The sequence below is a fragment of the Lepidochelys kempii genome, chromosome 3 (genome assembly GCF_965140265.1).
Source record: "Lepidochelys kempii isolate rLepKem1 chromosome 3, rLepKem1.hap2, whole genome shotgun sequence".
Taxonomy (NCBI): domain Eukaryota; kingdom Metazoa; phylum Chordata; order Testudines; family Cheloniidae; genus Lepidochelys; species Lepidochelys kempii.
Window position 1 is genome coordinate 130,588,763 of NC_133258.1, and position 19,999 is coordinate 130,608,761.

At 43.5% G+C, this 19,999-nt stretch overlaps 2 protein-coding genes across 9 annotated transcripts in view; one reads left to right on the plus strand and one right to left on the minus strand.

Annotated features, from left to right (window-relative positions):
- Positions 1–124: 124 nt before the first annotated feature.
- On the minus strand, positions 125–19,766 carry URB2 (URB2 ribosome biogenesis homolog). 6 transcript variants are annotated; one of them, XM_073338039.1, is made up of 10 exons: positions 19,156–19,758; positions 18,024–18,166; positions 15,662–15,838; positions 11,311–14,722; positions 9,136–9,296; positions 7,220–7,330; positions 6,057–6,299; positions 5,212–5,302; positions 3,498–3,637; positions 125–837 (listed from the first exon to the last, which is right to left on the minus strand). In XM_073338039.1, exons 1-10 carry the CDS (start codon positions 19,274–19,276, stop codon positions 640–642), a joined length of 4,797 nt encoding a protein of 1,598 aa, XP_073194140.1. In that variant the 5' UTR covers positions 19,277–19,758; the 3' UTR covers positions 125–639. The 6 variants fall into 6 exon arrangements, with proteins under 6 accessions (XP_073194140.1, XP_073194141.1, XP_073194144.1 ...); XM_073338040.1 differs by having other exon boundaries at positions 19,124–19,242; XM_073338043.1 differs by lacking the exon at positions 19,156–19,758 and adding an exon at positions 18,884–19,104.
- The window catches only part of TAF5L (TATA-box binding protein associated factor 5 like), a 28,148-nt gene continuing 27,394 nt past the window's right edge, over positions 19,246–19,999 (plus strand). For all 3 annotated transcript variants that reach the window (XM_073338046.1, XM_073338045.1, XM_073338047.1), the window contains exon 1: positions 19,246–19,530. The gene's annotated coding sequence lies outside the window, so the exon portion shown is untranslated. The remainder of the gene's footprint in view (positions 19,531–19,999) is intronic.

Consider the following 19,999-nt stretch of genomic DNA (forward strand, 5'->3'; position numbering starts at 1 on the left):
AGCTGTGTTTTGGGTTTGACAGAAAGGAGATATTTGATAAAGCTTTCTAGCAGGTCAGTGTTTATGATGATACTTCATAAGACGCAGTAGAAAAACTTACTGGCTAGACAGATACAACCACCACTTCAGGTTTTCTAAAAATCTGTATTTACACAATTTTGTAACAGAAGCGGACTGAATATTTTACAGTTGCACACAAATAAATTTATTTAGCATGAATGTAAAACAAAGTATGGCGTGGGGCACTTTACCATTATTTAGCACTGCTCCCCATTGTAAACAGGGCAGTTGTATAATAACTGAAGGTTTTCACTCAGTACATTCTTTGCTTGCACAGGAAAATTACAAAAGGCCCCAGATTCTGCAACAAGTAGCACATATACAGGCTGCAGAGAAAGATTTCAATGGGGCTCTGCACAGCTGCAGCAGGGCTGAGGCCTAAGCATGTGTCCTTTTCCTACCATAGATGTCAAGGCCAGTTATACAGGGACATATAATTCAGTATTTTACTTTTAGCAAAACAACTGATGGCATGATCCTGCAACATGCTGATCATCCTGAACTCAATCAGAGCTGAGGTTTCTCAGCTCCACACAAGATCAAGTTCTTATTGATTATGCAAACGTTAGGAATGATACGTCACGCAGTGTACTTTTTCTCCCCATGTTTTTTAGTTTTGTGGTAGTGGGTATAATCATTGTACAATTCCTTAAAGACTTCTCTTACGCCCATCTGTAGCGATGCGTTTAAGAACTTGATGTCGCGTTCAATGCAAAGGTCTAGGATGTGATAAATTCCCTCAGTTAGATGTTTCTTTACAGCTGGAAGTAAGGTCACCTAGGAGATGAACAAAATCTCATGAAACTTTTTACTTTCCATAGTTAGTATACGTCAAGTGACTGGAAATAAAAGTCCTGACAAGATACAATCCAAGGTATCAGCCCATCTAGAATGGTCTGTTAAAACACCGTGTAAAATATTAGATAATAAATTCTCTCCCCGATTTTGCAAACCTGATTTAAAACACAGCAGTAATATATAATCCTGTATATTAAAATTTGCAGCGGTGCTGAGTGTTCAGGTAAACGCTCTGTTATATTTGGGAGAATTTGAAATCATCCCAACAAAAAAACCCTACAGTAAAATATTCTAAGACACCCATCCTGGAATAGATTTTTCCTTCAGGAGACGGAACAATAGCCAACGTATCAGCTGCATGCTGCACACTGAAATCTCAGTTAGGAACAAGTCCTTCTGTGAGCCTACATCTAAAATGGTTAGTTTGTTTTGCCTCTTCCAGTTTAATAACTGCATTTATCTAGCAACTTTTACCCAAGAATTTCAATTTGCTTTATAAACATTAATTACAGAAGCCTTAAAGAACACCCTCTCAGGTGTGTGTCTACTTGACCCATTTTAACCCCGTGGAACCCCAGGCACACAGAAATTAAAAGACTTGCCTTAAGTCATACAGCAAGCTAATGCCAGAGCTGGGAATACAACCTAAAACTCCTAACTCAGTCCCTTGCTGATCACTAGACACGCTGTCTTCCCACAACTGCCATAATCCCCATAACAAAGCTCATCAAGGCTGACTCTGGAGTGTTTTGGGGCTCTAGGCAAACTGGAACACATCCTCGGATCATAACCCGCTCACTGAACATTTTACTGCTTTAGATTCAGGTGGCCTCTGGAGCGGATCATGCTGTTCTTGCCACAGAAATAGGTCTTATCTCTGCTGAATACTAAAATTAACTTGGTGCCTCCAGACCTGTGCCTCTGCACTCCAAGCATAATGAAAACTGCATGAAAGGCTCTCATTAAAACTCAGAATTTTCCTCTCTTCCTGAGGCAAGTAATACACTCTTCACTATGGAAGTGAACTCCTAATCACAGTGTCGGGTCCAGGCTCTCTTTCTGCTCTGAGGCCACAGAGCAGTGAAGGGGCAGGGGCTGCCTTCTAAGAGGATGAAGAGCCAGCTGATCACTGCACAGAAGGAACAGCATGAAATGCCACTATAATTGAGAATTTGGATCAAGTTCATACCTGGTGTAAGCAGATGCATCTGCAGTGGAGTTACACCTGCTTACACCACATCTGAATTTGGCCAACTCCTCTTGACTGTCTTTACTCTACAATGCAATTCCCACAAACCACTGTCTAAAAACCTTATGAGATTTACACAACTGCCAGTGTGAGCTGGCAGTTAATTCTACCTACACACGTGTTATGGTCTACATAGTTAGCAAGACCAATTTGCGTTACAGAACTCTTGATGGGGGACGGCTAAGTGTGTGAAGAATTATTTCATCATTACTGAATTATGCTACAGCTCTGAGATAATGCATGAAAGGTGAGATCAAGCATGTGGAAGAGGCTGCAGGTGTACCCAGGGCCAATGATGGACTTTTCGAGGTTTATTTCAGAATAATTAATAAGGGTCTACATTTGTTGTGATAAATATTGATAAACTAGATTTTTCATCAGGAGAAAGTGCCCTTTATGATTGAGAGAGTACAAGTGTGTGTGCAGCCTTTGTAAAAATCTACTTTGAAAAGGGGTTTCTCTTCTGTTCTTTCAGAGCAACATGAGAGGTCACAAGTGCTTTCTAGCATGTACAGGTCCAGCCCCTTTCCCCTTTGAGATCGATCCTCTTTTTTTTTTTTTAAAAAGAAAACTCCACGTCACCAATTCAGTAAGTGTCCCACCAATTCATTAACTCTCCTCCTCATGCTCAATTATTCCATTAACATATGAATCCCCAAACAAAGATTCATTTGTGCAGTTATTTATCATCAACTAGTTAGGCATATGGTTACACCGCACCCTTTAGCTAAAGTCTCAAGAGGCCTTACGCTCTAACACAGAATCAAATAACTTGAAAATGTCCGTATGTGAAAATTAAAACAGACACCACTTGCGGAGATTTAATGACCACAGCACATCACCTTTCGCCACTCACCTTCCGAAAGAGCGGGCTGCCTACAAACCCTCCGATTTCAACAAAGCCCTAGTCTTGCTGCACATGCCCACGTGGCTATCACTCTCTCTCTGATTCATCAGAAAGCTCAACCTGACCTGGCATAGTAAACTTTATCCTCTAACTTTTTCAAGACACCACTGCCCCTTTGGGGAAGTGATATCATGTACCAGCCGAGATAATTCCAAGCACCTGAGATCAATTTGGGGAGAATTAGAACCATAGTTCGAGCCCCAGGTGTATGCAAAAACAAAACAAAAAACCAACACACCAGAAGAACCAGGAGATTTTGTAAAAACAATTTTAAGGGGTAGATCATCTCAGGAACCTTTGCTCAAATGACCACAAATTTAGAACACCAGCCCTACTCTGCATCCCTAGGAGGTACAGCAAATTTCAAGACATCCAAGTCAGCATGTGGATTTTTAAAAAATTTAAAATAGTTGTCTTTTAAACAATAAGTGACTCTCAACCTGAACCTTATAAATGACTTTAAGGTGAATGAGTGTATATTACCTTCTGCAGTTCAATCACGTATTGGGCCACTATAAAGACAGAAAACACTGTGAACTCCTCTGTTTTTGCAGCAATGTGACTATACATCCTTTCCACCAAGTGTGCACATTTCAATACAACTCCAAACTCATCTGTGCTCCCTAAAACAGAAATCAAATTGTGGTGCAAAATTAGGGGTTAAAAAAAATTGTTATACAAGGAAAAAAAACCCAAAAAACAAAACTTCAGCAACTACCTAGCCATGGTTTCATATTTTGGATTTGCCAAAATGCATTTTTTTAATTACAGGAGAGGTGAGAACAGAAGAGTGGTTTAAAAGCAACTGTGCCCTTATGAAAATGAACAATCCCTTACAACACTTTATAGACTCTCTTTCAAGGGCAATATTGTAAGAATAAAGGCAGAAGGCTGTTTCAACTCCACCATACACTAGGATGCAGCCAACTTTTGTTACATGAATTCAAGCAGAAAGAAGGGCGGGGAAGGTACCTCCCATGTTCCAGCCCTCTGCCCAGTTAACTGGAAAAAGAGCAAAAACATCAGATTTTTTTAATTTTTTTTTTTTTTGAAGTGCCACTTGCAGAATACTAGATCAAGAAGCTGCTTCTTGATAATGAGACCTATTACATGGCACAGTCTCCAAAGAGAATCACCATCACTGGAGACATTAAAAACTAGATGGGACAGAGGACTTGAATTTTCTGTAGGGAACAATCCTTCACTGGCAGGCAATGAGATAACTTAATAGAAATTAGGAGGAAAGTGGGGGGGGGAAATTCAGGCATGTGTCTTGTTTTTTATTATTAAAATACAATAATTCTGCAGGGGTAGACAAAGTGTATCTAAATCACAGCATTTCCTGAACCTGTAGCTTTCCGCTGATTTTTCTCTTTAGAAAATGTGGATACTACTGAAATGTATAAGCCCCAGCTTTTATGCCATAGGTGCATCAATATATCATTCCTCTCTCCCCCCTTTGGAATATCTTAGTGTACTTGCCTATTGCATATACATGGTTATAACACACACACACAAAGTGGGGTAAATTTCAAAGCAGTGAACTTGGTTTTAGCCACGTGAATTAATGGAGTCAAATAAGTAAATCCCAAGTAACACTTTGAACATGTACAAGATTCTGGTTTTGTATCTAACACACAATGATGAACATGTAGTCTGTAGCATATCTAACATCTGCAACACAGGGCTCTGTTTAGTAGCACATATATAAAGCCCTTTCCCAAGTGCGATGGTGTAAATCATCAGCATTTGGAGCCACCACACCAGAAAAAACATGCTTTTCCTAAAACCTTCACTGACCTTATACAATAGGGGCTACTGTGGCTGTTTCTGAGTGAGAATGCAAAGGTCAGGGAGAGGAACTGACATAAGGTACAAGGAGCCCTGCCCCTGTCTGCGTTGTGTCATTGTGCTGGGACAATCCTGTAAGCCAGGATTACAGTTCGAAATGGAAGCACTATGCTAGTCTCCCAGGATGAAGCCTGGAAAGAACCTTTCAAAGAGTGTCAGAGTGCAGATTGCTACATGGCTCATCCACACTTCTGCCTATGTGGCCAGTGGCCCAAAAGCCACGATCTGGCCCTGGGACTTTGTTTCAACTTCTAACGTTACACACAGCCTGCCCTGTCCTGCACATTCTTCTGTGCATTGCACCCACTCAGAGTTGGGTACGTTAATGAAAATGATGACACAGCACCTCTGTCTCCTTTCTGTCGCCCCTCGTGCATAACAGAAACAACCAGCCTCTTGAAGCTGTTCAGGAAAGATGGCGCTGCTTTTAGCATCACCTGCAAGAACATCAAATGAAAGAGGATCAGATAAATACCTAATGCAGTACAGAAAAAAGGCTTTGAGGATGGTTCCTTTATTAAAGCAGCACATGCAGCATGACATTCAACATCCCAAAATAAGAGTGGATTTATGTGCTTTAAAGGAAGGTACATCGCCTGTACGCGCTACAGGGAAGGGACTGTCTTTTTGTTCTGTTTCTACGGCTGCTGGCACAATGGGGTCCTGGTACCTGACTAGGGCTGGTAGGTGCTATGGTTAATACAAATAATTACAATCATCTCAAAGTAATCCCACATCCACAAAGCAGAGGTTGAAAGTTATGTTGTTCTAATGCCTGGGGCATTTACCACTGTCTGTCCTGAACCAGTGCTTGCCCAAGGGACCAGAGATTTAAGGACCAATACACTTATTCATCTGAAAACAGTTTGGAAAAATCAGCTTTCAGCTGACAGGCACTAGAGGCAAAAATTTTCAAAAGTGACTTACACAGCCAGGTGCTTAAGTCCTTTTGATCTACAAAGAGACTTAGCCTAAGTGCCCGTCTCTTTTTTTTTTTTTTTTTTTTTTTAAATATGGAACTTAGGCCCTTTTGAAAACTTTGGCCAAATCTAACTTTAGAGGTTGTGATAATTTGCTTCCAAATATCTTATCATTTCAGAACCTCCATGTTTTCAACCTCCTGGTCATAGGTCAGGGATTGGCTTCTTAAAATTTCTGATCCCCCACCCTTCAAGCCCCTTCTCCCTTCACCTTAGGGTGACACTGCAGTATGGAAAACAGCACTTCATGAATTCCCAGGAAGATGCTCCCATACTCCTCCATCTTCAAATGATCCAGAGGGACAGTCAGCAGAATGCTGAATGCCAGGCTCACGTGATGGGGATTGGAGAGAATCTCTTCTCCTTGCCTCAGCAGGGCTGCTACTGTCTCCAGTATAGGAACAACAATGGTGGGAATCAGCGATTGGTCCCGACAAGCCTCTTTGGTTTGAATCTACATGTGAAAGACAAGACAACAATAACAAAAAAGAATTCCGCTGTCTCTACCCACCCCCTTCTTCCACACCAGAGAATTGTACTGTTGCAACTTGAACCAGCAGGAGTACACTGGCGCAAACTGCAACAGCATAAAGCCTCATCCGTACTAATCAATCTGTTTTAGGCACATGCCGTGCACCATATCCCCATGCAGCATTCCCTGAAAGCACTGCAGGGTCTGTGCATTGTTGCATCTATCCCACAATCCCATAGAGAAGATGCATACAGAATGTGTTCTACAGGGTCTATTTGCATCTGTTCATGTTTTTACACTGTTCCAGTGGATAGTTCTGTCCTTCACAAACATTGACTCACCCCAAGCCCCTGCCAGACAACCTCTGGTCCCAGAGAGTCAGGCATTGTGATGGCAAGCACCAACACTACTACAGTTGCGTGCAGCCACAACACAGGTAACAAAACGGATTTAATTATTTTAATTCACTTATTCAGTCATTTTTATATGCTCTTTTTTTATTAGTTTGGCCTTGTAGCAAAGCAAAAAGCCAACAAACAGTTTTCTCCTCCTTTGGATCGGAAGAAGAGTTGCCCAGGCCTGGGGAGAGGCAACTCTCTAAGCATCTCCATGTAGCCTAGTGAGATGCTCTCAATCTCTACACAATGCAGTGCAGCCCCAAAGATGTAATCTTCCTCAAAGTAATGGTGATGTTAATGAATGAGTGTGTGTGCCATGCCAATATACAGGGATATACTTGAGGAAATTTGGGCCAAACAGCGTAAATGGATCCTAGCCAAACTGATGTCAAATGTAGAATTTTTTTTTTTTTTAAATATCTTTTTATGTATGTTTCAGACACAATTGTTTCAGGCTCTGTCAAACAAAAGTGATAGGTAACATATAACGTGGGAGGTACTTACAACTAAAGCTGTGATTATCTGTGGGCTGGTAAACCAGAAAGCTCTCTCTTTCTCTCCAGTTAACGGGCAGTTGACCAGCAATTTGGTTAGCGTAACAGCTGACAATACTTCCTGCAAAAAAATGGATAAACAATCTCTGCAAAAAGATAAATACGCTCACTTGAAATATGGCACCTCTCAGTGGAGGCATCACATTATCAGCAGCTCAATAGAATTTGCACTGAGCAATAATCACCTTAGCATACTGTACTATATCTATTTTAAAAGCAAATCGTGACATTAAAACATTTAAAAATAAAGGCAGATCAACTCATGTAGCAGCCATTATAGATAATGGAGGGAAGTAGTGTGAACATACACATATGAAACTCACTTGTGGTTTGAGCCTGCCATATAACCAGCATAATCTCATCACATTTACCAGCTAACATGTCACCACATATTGGCTTACAAGAACTAAGATGAAAACATAGAACATCAGTGTATTTCAGCCTTACAGTCCAAAAACATGTGGACTTCAATGCCTATATGCTATGGCGATTAGCGTTACACAAACCATGTAGAAAGATTAGGTTAGATTCTCTTTTAAATGGACATTATCTACAGAGATGACACACAGATGCCTTTTCCAAATGGGCAGGTCTGGGAGCCAGATACTCCTGAGCTTCAGCAAGGCTCTGAGTTCCAAGTCACTTAACCTTCCAAGGGGGGGGGGGGGGGCGGGCGGGAAGGTTATGCCAGGCTTGTTTGCCAAATTTCTTCCCAATGTTACAACTACCAATTCAGTTCCATTGGCGACAGATGTTACATGTCACTTAATGAACTACTGGAAGATGCTCAGATGCTACAGTAATGAGCACGGTATAAGAACCTATACAGAATAGAATAGTGGGAGCACTAATATAATCAGTGCTTCACATAACTGCTGGTGTTTAAAAGCACCGTGCCACCTGACCCTGTTCAGAGTAGGTTTGGACAATAAAATGGTTAAAATGCCAGTGGCTGCAAGTCTCTTGTCTATGCTACAGCTTTGGTGGTAACAATAGTGGGAAATTTTTAAGTGATAAAACCTTTTGTCTGGTCTTGGTCTCAGTTTCTCCATCTGAAAAATGGGGATAATTGTACTAACTTACCCTCCTCAAAGCAGTCTTGTGACGATCAGTACATTTGTGTTTGTAAAGCACTTTGCCAATGAAAAGTGCTCAGTTAGTGCTAAGTAGTACTGTGATAAGAAAAGAACCACCCACACTACAAGAAATGTATACTAGCATGTGCCAGTTTACACCTACAACTGCAAAGAACAGACCACACTAGGTGTGACTTTTAAATGAACTAGGCAAATCTTTGTTTTGCGTGTTCATGGACTGAACCAGCTTCCTGGTAATCACCTACATAATTATGACAAATTTTTCCTGGGTGCTGAGTCTGAGGACTCTACTGAATAACACAATAGGAAACAAAATTAAAGCTTTTATTTGGCCAGTTTGTAATGTTAGAATTAACACATAGGCGTCGACCTTCTGCATTCTCTACAGGAATTCACTGATGTGAGACTCCTGTTAATGTTACTGGGAATTAGAGTGCTAAATGCCTAGGGATCCTACTGAAAGCTTTCTTCATAGGTAAGAAAAGTTTCTCTCTTTTTCATAGTGGAGTCTATCGATCTCAGGTATTTCTAGGGCACACTTCATCGCAGTACCTAAGCACCAGGTTTATTGCCATGTAAGTTACCATGAGTGTGCAGCATAACAAACACACATTTAAAGCCAAACTCCTATGTGTTCCTCATGTCCTATTCATGGTCTTTCTTCCTGCCCATTTTATCAGATACCATCCATGTTCTATTGCAGTTCTTCAAGCCATGGAGAGAAAACTAAAGAAAATAAATTATAAGAAATAAGCCCAAAGTTCCCTACTTTAGGATTTTGTTTCCAAATATTGCTAACTTCAAGTCCTTGGAGCACCAGCCTCATCATGACACAGAACTCCTCAGTCGTGCAGCTCTCCACCAGCTGAGTCATCAATTCTGTCAGCTGCATTTCTAGATCTTGAATTACCTGGACTGTGGTGCCAGGACCTGCATATTCAAGAGACACAAACATGTCTGAATTGCTTATCCACCTGGGGAACTGCCAAAAAAACCCTTTCAAAATCAAGCCTTGAAAAAGAGCTCTCTCTGTGAGTGATTTTTTAATGTTCACCCGCACAGAACTGCTTTCTCCCACCAACCACAGCAGCAGTGTATCATTCAGAACATTCCCATCCTACTGTGTATCCCGCAGTCAGTATCTTGATTAAATGCTTTCACTCTGTGAAAACCCCATAATGAGGCTTGTTCACAAGCTAGGGGAACAAGTTGATCACAAGCTACAGAATATCAGGGTGTTGGGAGGAGAGCCACACATCACATGAATATTAATGGACAATGCTTAGATCTCGGTTTAGCAGTGACCAGGTCTCCTACATATGAAGTCAAAGATTATATTATCTATGACTAGTTTAAATTTTGGTTTACTTTGCAAGCATATTTATCTGCTCCACAAACACCCCGAATGCAGCAGTAACTCCTGGGATTTGTGGCAAGATTTTCTGTAGGAGAAAATAATTTTAATCTATTTAAAGCCTGGCACTTCTACAGCACATTTCATCAGAGAATCTCAAAGCATTTTATCACCATTAATTATGCCTCTGCACTAAATAAATATACCAGCTTTGTACAGGAGTAGAGTGTGGTACAGAGATGTTAAGAGGGAGTCAGCAGAAAAGCCAGGGTCAGAACTTGGTAATCCTGACTCCCAATCCTGTTTTAACACTTACATCATACTGCCTCCTGTGGTGAATTCTGTAACTGGAAAGAATTGAGATACACAGCGTGCAAGAAATATTATACATAGACACAATATAAAAATCTATTTGCAACTCAACTAGCAAGAGCTTCAGCCAGGCTCCCAAACAGATTTACAAAAAGGCTTCTCCATACAGAATTGTACTACAATTAAGGGATTAAGCGCATTTGTGATTCCCTACCAACCAGGGGGTAATATACATTTGTAAGATCACTGTAGTAGTAAACTAGACTAAATCAAATCTTTCAGGCATCAAAGACAAAAATAATATTGCCAGGTTTTTTGGTACTACTACACTGCACATGTGGAATGTCAGTTTAGGTTATATTTTAAATGAGGCAACATAGATTAGTCGTTAGATCACACTGGCAGTCAGAAGACCAGGTTCCCCTAATTCCAATTCTGTCACTGGCTCACTGTGTGCAGGTGATAAAGGGTCTGGCTTTCTGAGAGGTGCCGAGTACCCACAGCTATCATGGACTTTGCCTGGAGTATACTGTGTTCAGCACCTCTGAAAACCAGGCCAGTAGTCTTTCTGTTCCTCAATTTCCTCACCTTTAAATGGAGATGATACTTATCTACCTTTGTAAGGCCCTCTGAGATCTTCAGTGAAAAGTGCTGAGTTATTTAACTAAGCCGATCCATTAACTCCTTGAGTGATAGTTGCTATACCAGATACATAAGACCAAAAAAAATGCATTTTCAGAGCAGCCCCAAAAAGTTTGACCACATTTGGTGAAATGGTCCTAAACAGAATATTTCTACGGGGGTGTTTCTCAGTGCCTTGGGCCATCATTTATAGAACAGCGTAGTTTTTAAAAAGGGCTAAGGGCTACATTTTCAAACCTTGATAGATTTGTGTCACAAAATATACACGTGCACATACAAAACATGTATTAGCATAGGCAAAATACATATTTTTGCACAAAAATGAGCACTGAGGCACATGAGTAACTATTTCTGTGAAAGCAAGGAGATCAAAATAACTACGTGGCTGACATCCTCAAAGACCTTCCAGATGAGACCCCTACCAAGACAGGTCAACACTGCGCCCCAGTCATGACAACAGTATCCCTCTAAAAGCTTCCCAGTTTGTTTCTTAAGAAGATAGGACCAATTTACTGATGGGCTAGCATACGTGGATATCTTGTGACTTTCTTAAGAACCTCTTGGATGCTTTTACCCACCCCTGTATTCCAAAATTAAACGGAGGAGTTGAAGAAAAGAAAAAAAAGAGCTCTGTACCAGCAAGGAGTTTTTTTACAGCATGGAACACAGTGAGAGCAGTCTCTTCTCCAGGATACAGATCTGTTACTGAGCAGAAAACAGTTAAAAACTGCAAGGCAGAGTGAAAGAACTGGAGATGGCCTTCCACAGAGGTCAGCTCTCTCAGTACTTGAGTGTAAAACTTTTGGTACAGTTCAGTGTGGGAATACTCCCGATATTTTCCTGGGTCTTTAGGATTCTCCTGCTTGCCTTCCATTTTCATAAAGCGACCAGTACACATGTAGCTCAGATCTGCTTTCAGTAGAGTTGAGACAGCTGGGATGAAAGCCAAAGGCAAAGGCTGGTCTTTGGTGAGGTTTCTAAGGCAGAGCTGGATGGCTGTTCCTGTCTGGAGGACTGTTGGCTTCAACAAAGCAGACAGCATTTCTGTCAGTTGTTGTTTCTTCTCTGGCTGCTGCTGGAGGTACAGAGTCAGAACATGGCAGAGTGTGGTTAGCGGCACTAAGAGCAGCTGATTGACTGCAGTGTTCCAGGGCTTGCCTCTGTCTGCATCAACATATGGTTTGCAGCTCGCTAGGAAAAAAGAGAACTTTTCCAAATTGAGTTTCAGGCTCTGCCTCTTTTCGACAATCATCTGAAGAAAGCATTCCAAAAAGGTTTGGATCACCTGGAGAAATTCTGCCCAGGCGGGAGTGGTCAAAACATCAGCAAAGCACTTGCTGGCTGCAAACAGGGCGGTCATGACAGCCTCAAGAGCATCGCTGGCATGAAAAACTTTAAAGATAGAGTTGACACTTCTGCCAGTCTGTAGGCATGTTAGGAGGCGGAAGCAGGTAATTAGAAACTTCAATGATAGCAACTTACTGCAAGAGATGTTAGCTCTGGTATTGGCTACCAAGGATAGCAGCAAGAGAAAACAACGGGTATGGTCGGAAGGAAAAAGACTGTCAAGTTTCAATGCAGAAATCATCTCTAGTAAATGCAGAAAGCTTTCTATCTGGTCTTCTTCCAAAGTAATGGGGGAACCGGTCCTTGTTAACAACAATATATGTTGAGCAATTTTTTCCATTGTTGTCCAGCAAATGAAGGGTTCATCCTTTGATTGATTGTTTTCTGACTGTGCCTCCCCCATGCCAACCATCTTGCAAGATGAGAGGACTTCCTCATGCCATGGTATATTAACTGCAGACAGCTGTTGAATAGGCTGATCTACGATGCCTTGAGTAGCAGAACAAAACACACTAGAGCACTGCTGAATAACGCGGCTTATAAAAGCACAGTGAAGCACCTTAATTTCTGGAAGAAAAGTACTATGCAGCAAGGCTTTAGAAACCTTTTCAGCTGTGATGAAGGAATCCTGATCTGCAGAAACTCCCGGAGCTTTAGTTGATGGTAAAGTCTTCAGAAGCACGTCAGCAACATACTCTACATCTTTCAGAGAAAGATGAGGAATCAGGATTGTTAGATTTGAGACTACAAGGTACCAGTGTGCAGCGGGGTAGGTGAGAGCATTTATTGCACTGATGTTGCCATTCCAAGGTTCGGACTCTTCCATGCTCATGCTTGATCTTCCAGAATGAAGGATGAAAGCTGCGGCATGCTGCAAGGTGTGAAGATCAGCCTCAGTCTGAAAACTGGTTTGCATTAAGATCTTTTTTATTTTCTGAAGCATGAGCAGTTCTAAGCAATATTTACTAGGTGAGCAGAAATTACCTGAGAATCTCACTACCCTCTTCCAACACTGGCTATCCACGCCAGGGAGAAGGGCTGAGAAGTCCCAGCTCTCTGCAGCACAGTCAGTACCACCACCAGCTGCTTCAGCCAGTCGAGACACATATTTGCTGCAGTTTATACTAAGCAGAGTGTCAACCTCCACCCATGTGCAGACAAGGAGGAGCGCGGAATCACTGACCTTCTCTAGCCAAAGCCCTGGTTTATCTTCGTCTGCCCACTGATCCTTCAATAGGTCTAGCAATGGCTGGATTACCTCTTTCTGCATCTTGTCCAACAGACTCTGAGTGCGAAGGACAACAGGTAATGGGGTGACATTATCCAAACTCTTCATGTTGAACAGAAAAGTGTGAAGCACAGAGCTCACAGACAACAGCTTCAGTGCCATGTCAGAATCATCTTTCACGTCAGGAATTATTTGAGTCTGACACTTCTCCAGTATGAGGAACAAAATATCCAGAATCTGGTTGGGTGGCAGCTCGAGGAGGCACTCACGAAGCTTTGCCGTCAGCCCAGCAGACAAGACTGGCAGCCTTAACTCATCATCAGCTGGACGGCAGATCACGGACAGAACCTCTTCAAAGAATTTAGGGAACTGTCGCAGCTTCGTGTAAGTCTGAAACATGGCATTTATGAGAGTCTCTTGAGGCTTCTTTGTACGTGGCTCAGAGACCTCTGCATCGATCCAAGCTGAGGCCACAAGGTCATCCAGATCAGGCTCGACAATTAAATGATTTAACGAAATCAAGGTCTTGAGACACCTAAACCAAGCTGGGATGGAAGCCTGGGAGTGATTCACCAACATTTCTGCCAGTTTGCGGTAAAACTGGAACTGGGTCTCTTTGTGCCTGATCCGGTCAGCGGCAACGTTATAGATATCGTTGCTGAGCACCAAGTTCAGGAGCTGTTCCACAGCAAGCAGTTCTGTGCTCCAGTCTACTGGCGAGAGCATCTCCTGCCATAGATCCTCCTGCAGGTGAGAAATCCTTAGACAGCCAAAAAGCCTGGTGAACATGTGGAAACAGACCATGTGGTTTTCTGCCTTACAATAAGAATCCAAAAAGAGCTTATAAAGCAGAGGTACTGAATTTGCTACTATGATCACCTGGAGCGTTGATTCACAAAAGCTAGCATCCTGGAACTTGGACAGCACTGTTTTGACTGGCATCAGAATAGTTTTCAGAGCCCTTTTCTTTTTCTCTTGCGGTTCCCTTTCTGGCAGGAGCTCCCCTCTGTAAGAGGACAAGAGCTCAGGCTGGAAAATCCCAGCCTGTAGCACAGCCTCTACTTGGTTTCGGATTTCCCTGCTCAGATGCTGACGTACGCGGCCATCATCAGCTGGTGTCCACGCTCTGGCCATAAGCAAATGCCTCAGGAGCAGACATGGTTGAAACAAGTGGCTGGTCACTTGCCCAAACACACGATTTGGGTTGATCTGTTGCCTCTGAATCAGGAGGTACTGAGCAAAGGTCAGCTGGAGGACATCAAACAACTGGGAAGTCACAGCATCTTCTGAGGTCAGCCATTGACAGGCCAGCCAGGAGAGCTTGCTTAAGAGGTTCACCATCAGCTCATATTTTGTGGTATAGATGATGGAGAGAGGCGGAGTGGAAAGGATGCCCCTGCAACAACTTAGCACTGTACCAACATTTCCGCGGGATTTTTGAATGCAGGACTCGGATATCCTTTCATTTATGACCTGAAGATAAAACAACAAAAAAAGCATCACTATCAACCTTGCACACAGAAACAAAGGTCATTGGGGAACAGACAACAATCTTCTTTGCTGGGCAGCTCCGGCTGGACACATCAACAGCATTTAAACAATCATTAGTAACAGAAGATGGGAAGGACATAGACCCACCAGTGGTTATTCCTGACCCCAGGCATAGACAATTGATCGTTTTCAGACTATAAATTTTTCAGGGTAGGAACCGTGTCTTTGCATGTGTCTGCACAGCATCTGACATGAGACCCCATTCCTGACTGACTACTGTAAGAAGAACAGCAGCAGCAATAATGATGCATGATAGTCCACCTCATTCTAACTGTGAGGAAACTTACTTAGTGCTGTAGAGAAAAGAAAGGCAAGATGCCCTCCCCATCCCAACAAGGGGGGAAATTCCCTCCTTATCCCCAGTTGGACAACCTATTTAGCAAGGATCTCAATTAGTAAGCAAATAATTCCAATTATACTCTAAAACAGCCATATGATCTTCCAGAGTTTCCTATACTAATATACATTTGCGAGCCTTTAACTCCTTCTCACATGAGTAGTCTGAAATGAAGTCATCTAGGCTACTTGTGAGAATAGGGGTTGCCTGACTGGGTCTTTACTTACTAACCAAAATATTTAATCTTGTTCCATCCCTGATAGTTTGGGGAGGGGAAAACCTGTGTGAAATCATCTGAGTATGAGGCTATTGGGAAGTGTTGTTGCTTTCAATCTTTGTTCTCCACAAATATCAGCTGTCTTGCAACAGAGGGGATAGAAGGGAAAATAAATACAATGGCCTAAAAATGTAAGCTAAATTATCCCTAACTATTTCGTACAACACCTACCTCTAAAAGGAAGTGTCATATATTGTATCACATACTGCACTGACATTCATCACTTAAAGAGTTTGGTTTGAGTTACCTGTGCAATCAAAAAACTGAGGTTGATTGTCTTTCCATCCTTTAAGAGATTCTGTAGTTTTCTGCTATGGAAGATGTTATCCAGGTACGTCCAAAGTTTCTCAACAATTTCATCCTCCAGTTCAAGTTTCTTGTTGTAATATGAAACCAATGCATGGCTCACCCAATCAAGTAATACCTATGTAATTTAAACAAACAAAAATATACAGCTGTGGGTGATCATCTTTACCTCCATGGGAAAAGGTTACAGAACTGTAGTAGCCACTTCACACCTGAGAATGAGCTTGACATGGATACACAAGTTTGTCTATGCAGTTCTCCAAGCAGGATCAGAGCCTGAATTTGTAACAGTTTCTAAACTCAATTTTGGCTCCCTTCACGCTCTAACCTTCATAGTAAAGCTAATTTCAAGGGTGAAAATGCATTTCCTTTCAGCTTCTCTTAAACCAGCAGAGAAAATTTCTCACATGAAATTTTTATATCAGTGAGGACATTTTTGAGTGAGGGAACTTACGAAAAGAATTGTGGATTTTCACTTTATAAAAACTGTTCTCATTTCCAAAATGCAAAAACAGCTTGTCCTAAAGATTGCACGTTTATTTAAAATCTTGATCCCCGAATAGAATGATTGCACAGGCCTGATTTAACTTTTTTGGAGTTCCTATTTTTTCAGTCTCTCTCTCTCTCTCTGTGATATTGATAGATAGATAGATAGATATAGAGAGAGAAACAAAAACAACCCTCTGAAGCTTTGCAATCTGTAGAGCTTACAAAATCCTTGGGCAGTGTCTGCTTTGCTTACAAGGTGTACAGACATAGTCCATGTACTAGAGGGTCTGCAGACCAGACCTGAATATCTTATAAATTCCACAATCACCATTATACAGTTACAAGCTCCAAAGGCCCTGTCTGACCTGTAAAGGATTATAAATGTCATAAGTCAGCACTGAACTTTCAAGGTACATAGATTGCAAGCTCCATGCTAACCATTATGAAGTTTCCAGCTCTTACAAAGCCTTCAGATCTACAACTATGGTTAAGGAAGAAGCACATACTGTAACCCATTGAGCCAAATTCAAGGAAACAATCTCTGCTAGCAAAGACGATAGAGTTTTTAAATTTTGGGAGAGAAATAATAAGATAATTTTAAAATTATTAAAGCCACTGAAGCCAAGTCTCCCAGGGGAGTAAAGAGGAAGCCTTCAATTTCTGCTCCGTTTTTGTATATAGATGTGAAATAAATAAGATTTTTCTTAATTTTTTTCCAAGTTCTTTAAGAAGATGCTTTGAAATAACATTTTAAAAGTTTTACTTTTCTTTAAAAAGCTAAGGAAATGTAGGCAAAAACCATTAATACACAATTAAATTGTATAACGTTGCTCACTTAGCCATTCTATTAAAGGTTAATTTCATGTTTTAAAGCAATTCATAGAACAATTTAAAAAAAAACAAAACACTTTTACAGATCCTTCTTGTGCTAAGTTCTCAACTAAAATGCTAGGTGGTTTGATAGCTGGGTCAGCAGGCAAAGCCCACTAAACGATGTAAGGTCTGCCCCTCTCAGGTGAAAGGAGGAGCCACAAGTCCCAGAAATCAACTATTTACAGGGAACAAAAAAATAGGTCACAGGATCAAAACATGGTATCCAGAGAGGAACACCGCACAGAGAATGTGCTGGACAATACCCACTACTCCAAGGAAAAATCCAAGGAGTGAATGGTCATGATGCCCAGATTCATACAGATAATGTGCCAGGAAACAGGTCTCACAGCCACAGAGAACTCTCCCCCACCAGTCCAATTTCCCCGTCCTGGACTGGTGGATGGTCATTTTAGCCATTATCAGGAGACGGTTGGCAAGACTTTGCGGGGGCCATGTAGGAAATGTGATGAAAGATGCTAGCCTTACAACTCTGGAGACAGAGGTCTGCAATTTATCCACAAAACAAGTATAGCATGGACACTGCATCTCTCTCCCCTCTGCCCCATGAGCATATCCCAATCCTGAATTGGAAAAACCATCTTTAGATGTGAGAAGGTAGTTCATTCTTTAGCCCATTCTATACTTGGACTTTCTACTGAAGCCACTAAACAAAACTTCCATATGACTGCCTCTTAGTGGTCATTGTTGTGATATAGATGAAAGCCTATTAGTAAACAGACTGGTCTACTTCACAACCATCATCAGCAACAACTTTCAGTTACTCCCTATTGCAGCTGTATTTGCACCAGTGTCTACAGGTGAAAGGCTATGCAATGCATCTTGATTCATCCTCTGAATCAGCTTGGGCTCCACAGCAATTAATTGGTACATTTTTCTGCATTTGACAAAACAATTTAAAAAAAAACAACAGAAAACCATACTTGTTCTTTATTTGGAAGAAAGCACTGATGGGAAATCCATGCAAAGTGAGCTAATTTGATTTTGTCTTCCCAAGAGGTTTTTGCACTTTTCAGCTTCAGGTGAATTCCTGAGTAAATTGCAGCCATAGAGACTATTATTGTATCTGAAACGTCAAATATTCACAAAAATATTAGATGCACTTGAAATAAACATTAACGAGAAGGATTTAAGAATACCAGAATTAACGGTTATTTATCTCTAGTAAAGCAGACTCTTATTTGGGCTAGCCCTATGTTCATTCGGCTTTACAATGCAAGAGACCTGGGTTTGATAAGCAGGTCTGGTCACTGAGGATCCAATCCACTGAAATCAGTGGAAACAGCATTGGATACCAGGCAAACAAGAGCTGGGAAAACTGAGAAGTCAACAACATAAACTGGGCCTTTTTATGAGAGGTGCTGAACTACCCAACATTCCCCCGAAAAAAATCACAGGAAACTGCGCACGCCCACCACGTCTCAGGATCAGACCCTACATCCAGTGCTCAATTTGTCCCAAGGTTTGCCAGGTGTGAGCCCCCGGCACCTCTAGGCTTGGCAGTTCATAGCCCCGCCACCGCTAGGCTTGTTGTACCAGTTATGAATGGAAAGGAGTTGCTTAAGCCCTGGCACCTAATTGCCGTGGGCCCTGGCACCTCGCCCATTCCACAGCAAGCACCGCCAGTGCCAACAGCTGAACCGAACCCACCCCTCCAAAGGCGAGCCACGGGGTCCGGTACAGACCGGAAAATAACGGGCCGGATTCAGTTCTGTCCGGCCAACCCCACGGAGCAAGTGCCCGCCGCTGCGGCTGCCGTAGGCCAGACCCACGCAAGGGTCACCTGAGACCACGGACCCCACCCCACGCCCGCAACAAGCCTCGCTCGGCTCGGGCCAGCGTGATCTCGCCCTGCTCTGAGACACGCTGTCCAGACACCGCGAGGCAGCCACCCGCCGGGGCTCCCTTCCCGGGCTGGGGCTGGGGCCCGGCCCGCGGCCCGCTCCCCGGCTGCCGGCGCTGCACAAGCCCGGGGGCAGCTCGCTCACACCGGCCGCGCCCCGCGCGCAGGCCCCCGCCTCACCCGGCCGCGCCTCCCCGGGTCCCCGCACGCACGTGCTGCCGCCCCGTGGCCTTTGCCCTTCGCCCGCTCAAGGCGCCAGGCAGCGCTAGCCGAGCGCCGCGGCGAGGGCCTCCCATTGGTGGGGGGGGCGGCGGCGGCGGGTGCATCACGCATGCGCTGTGGCAGCCGCCCCAGCTCTCCTCGCTCGCTCGCTCGCTCTCTCTCTGTGTCAGTCAGTCATGGAGCGGCTGCCTCGAGCCGCGGCGGAGACTGAGGCAGCCGCAGCTGCAGCCAAGGGAGGCGGCGCTGGCTGCGCGCGCGCTGCGGAGAGCGGCGTCTCGCGCCGGCGGGCGCAGTGACAGCGCGAGCCCAGGATTCCGCTTTGTGCCCGCAGCAGTAGAAGCCGCCGCCGCCGCCTGCGATGCTCAGTGAGTGGCCCCGGGCGGAGCGCGCGAGCAGGCTGCCCCGTGCAACGCGCCCGGCAGCCGTCCCGGGCCCTGGGAGGGAGAAGGAGGCAGGCCTGGGCTGGGGGGTGGCGCACACCGCGCCGGGGATGCAGCTGCGCCCGCCTGCAAGGGGACGGGAACCAGTTGCCTTCCCTGCAGCGGTGCAGCCTCAGCAACAGAGAGCGGGATGAGGATCCTCCCTGACCCTGCCTCCCCATCCGCTTCTCCTCTGCTCCCTCTTGCTTTTTATCTTCTTCTTCCTCCCCAGCTTCCTGATTCCCCCTGGCGGCTGCTGCCTTCTCTGCCCGTGGCTTTCTTCCCCTCTGTGCTCTGCACTGATTTTATTGGCGGGTTGGGGGGATTATCAAACTGATTCTGCCCTGAAAAGTGACCCTGTAAAAATGGCCCTGCCGGACTCCTTGATTATTGTGTCTCGGTGATTCTAGGTCAC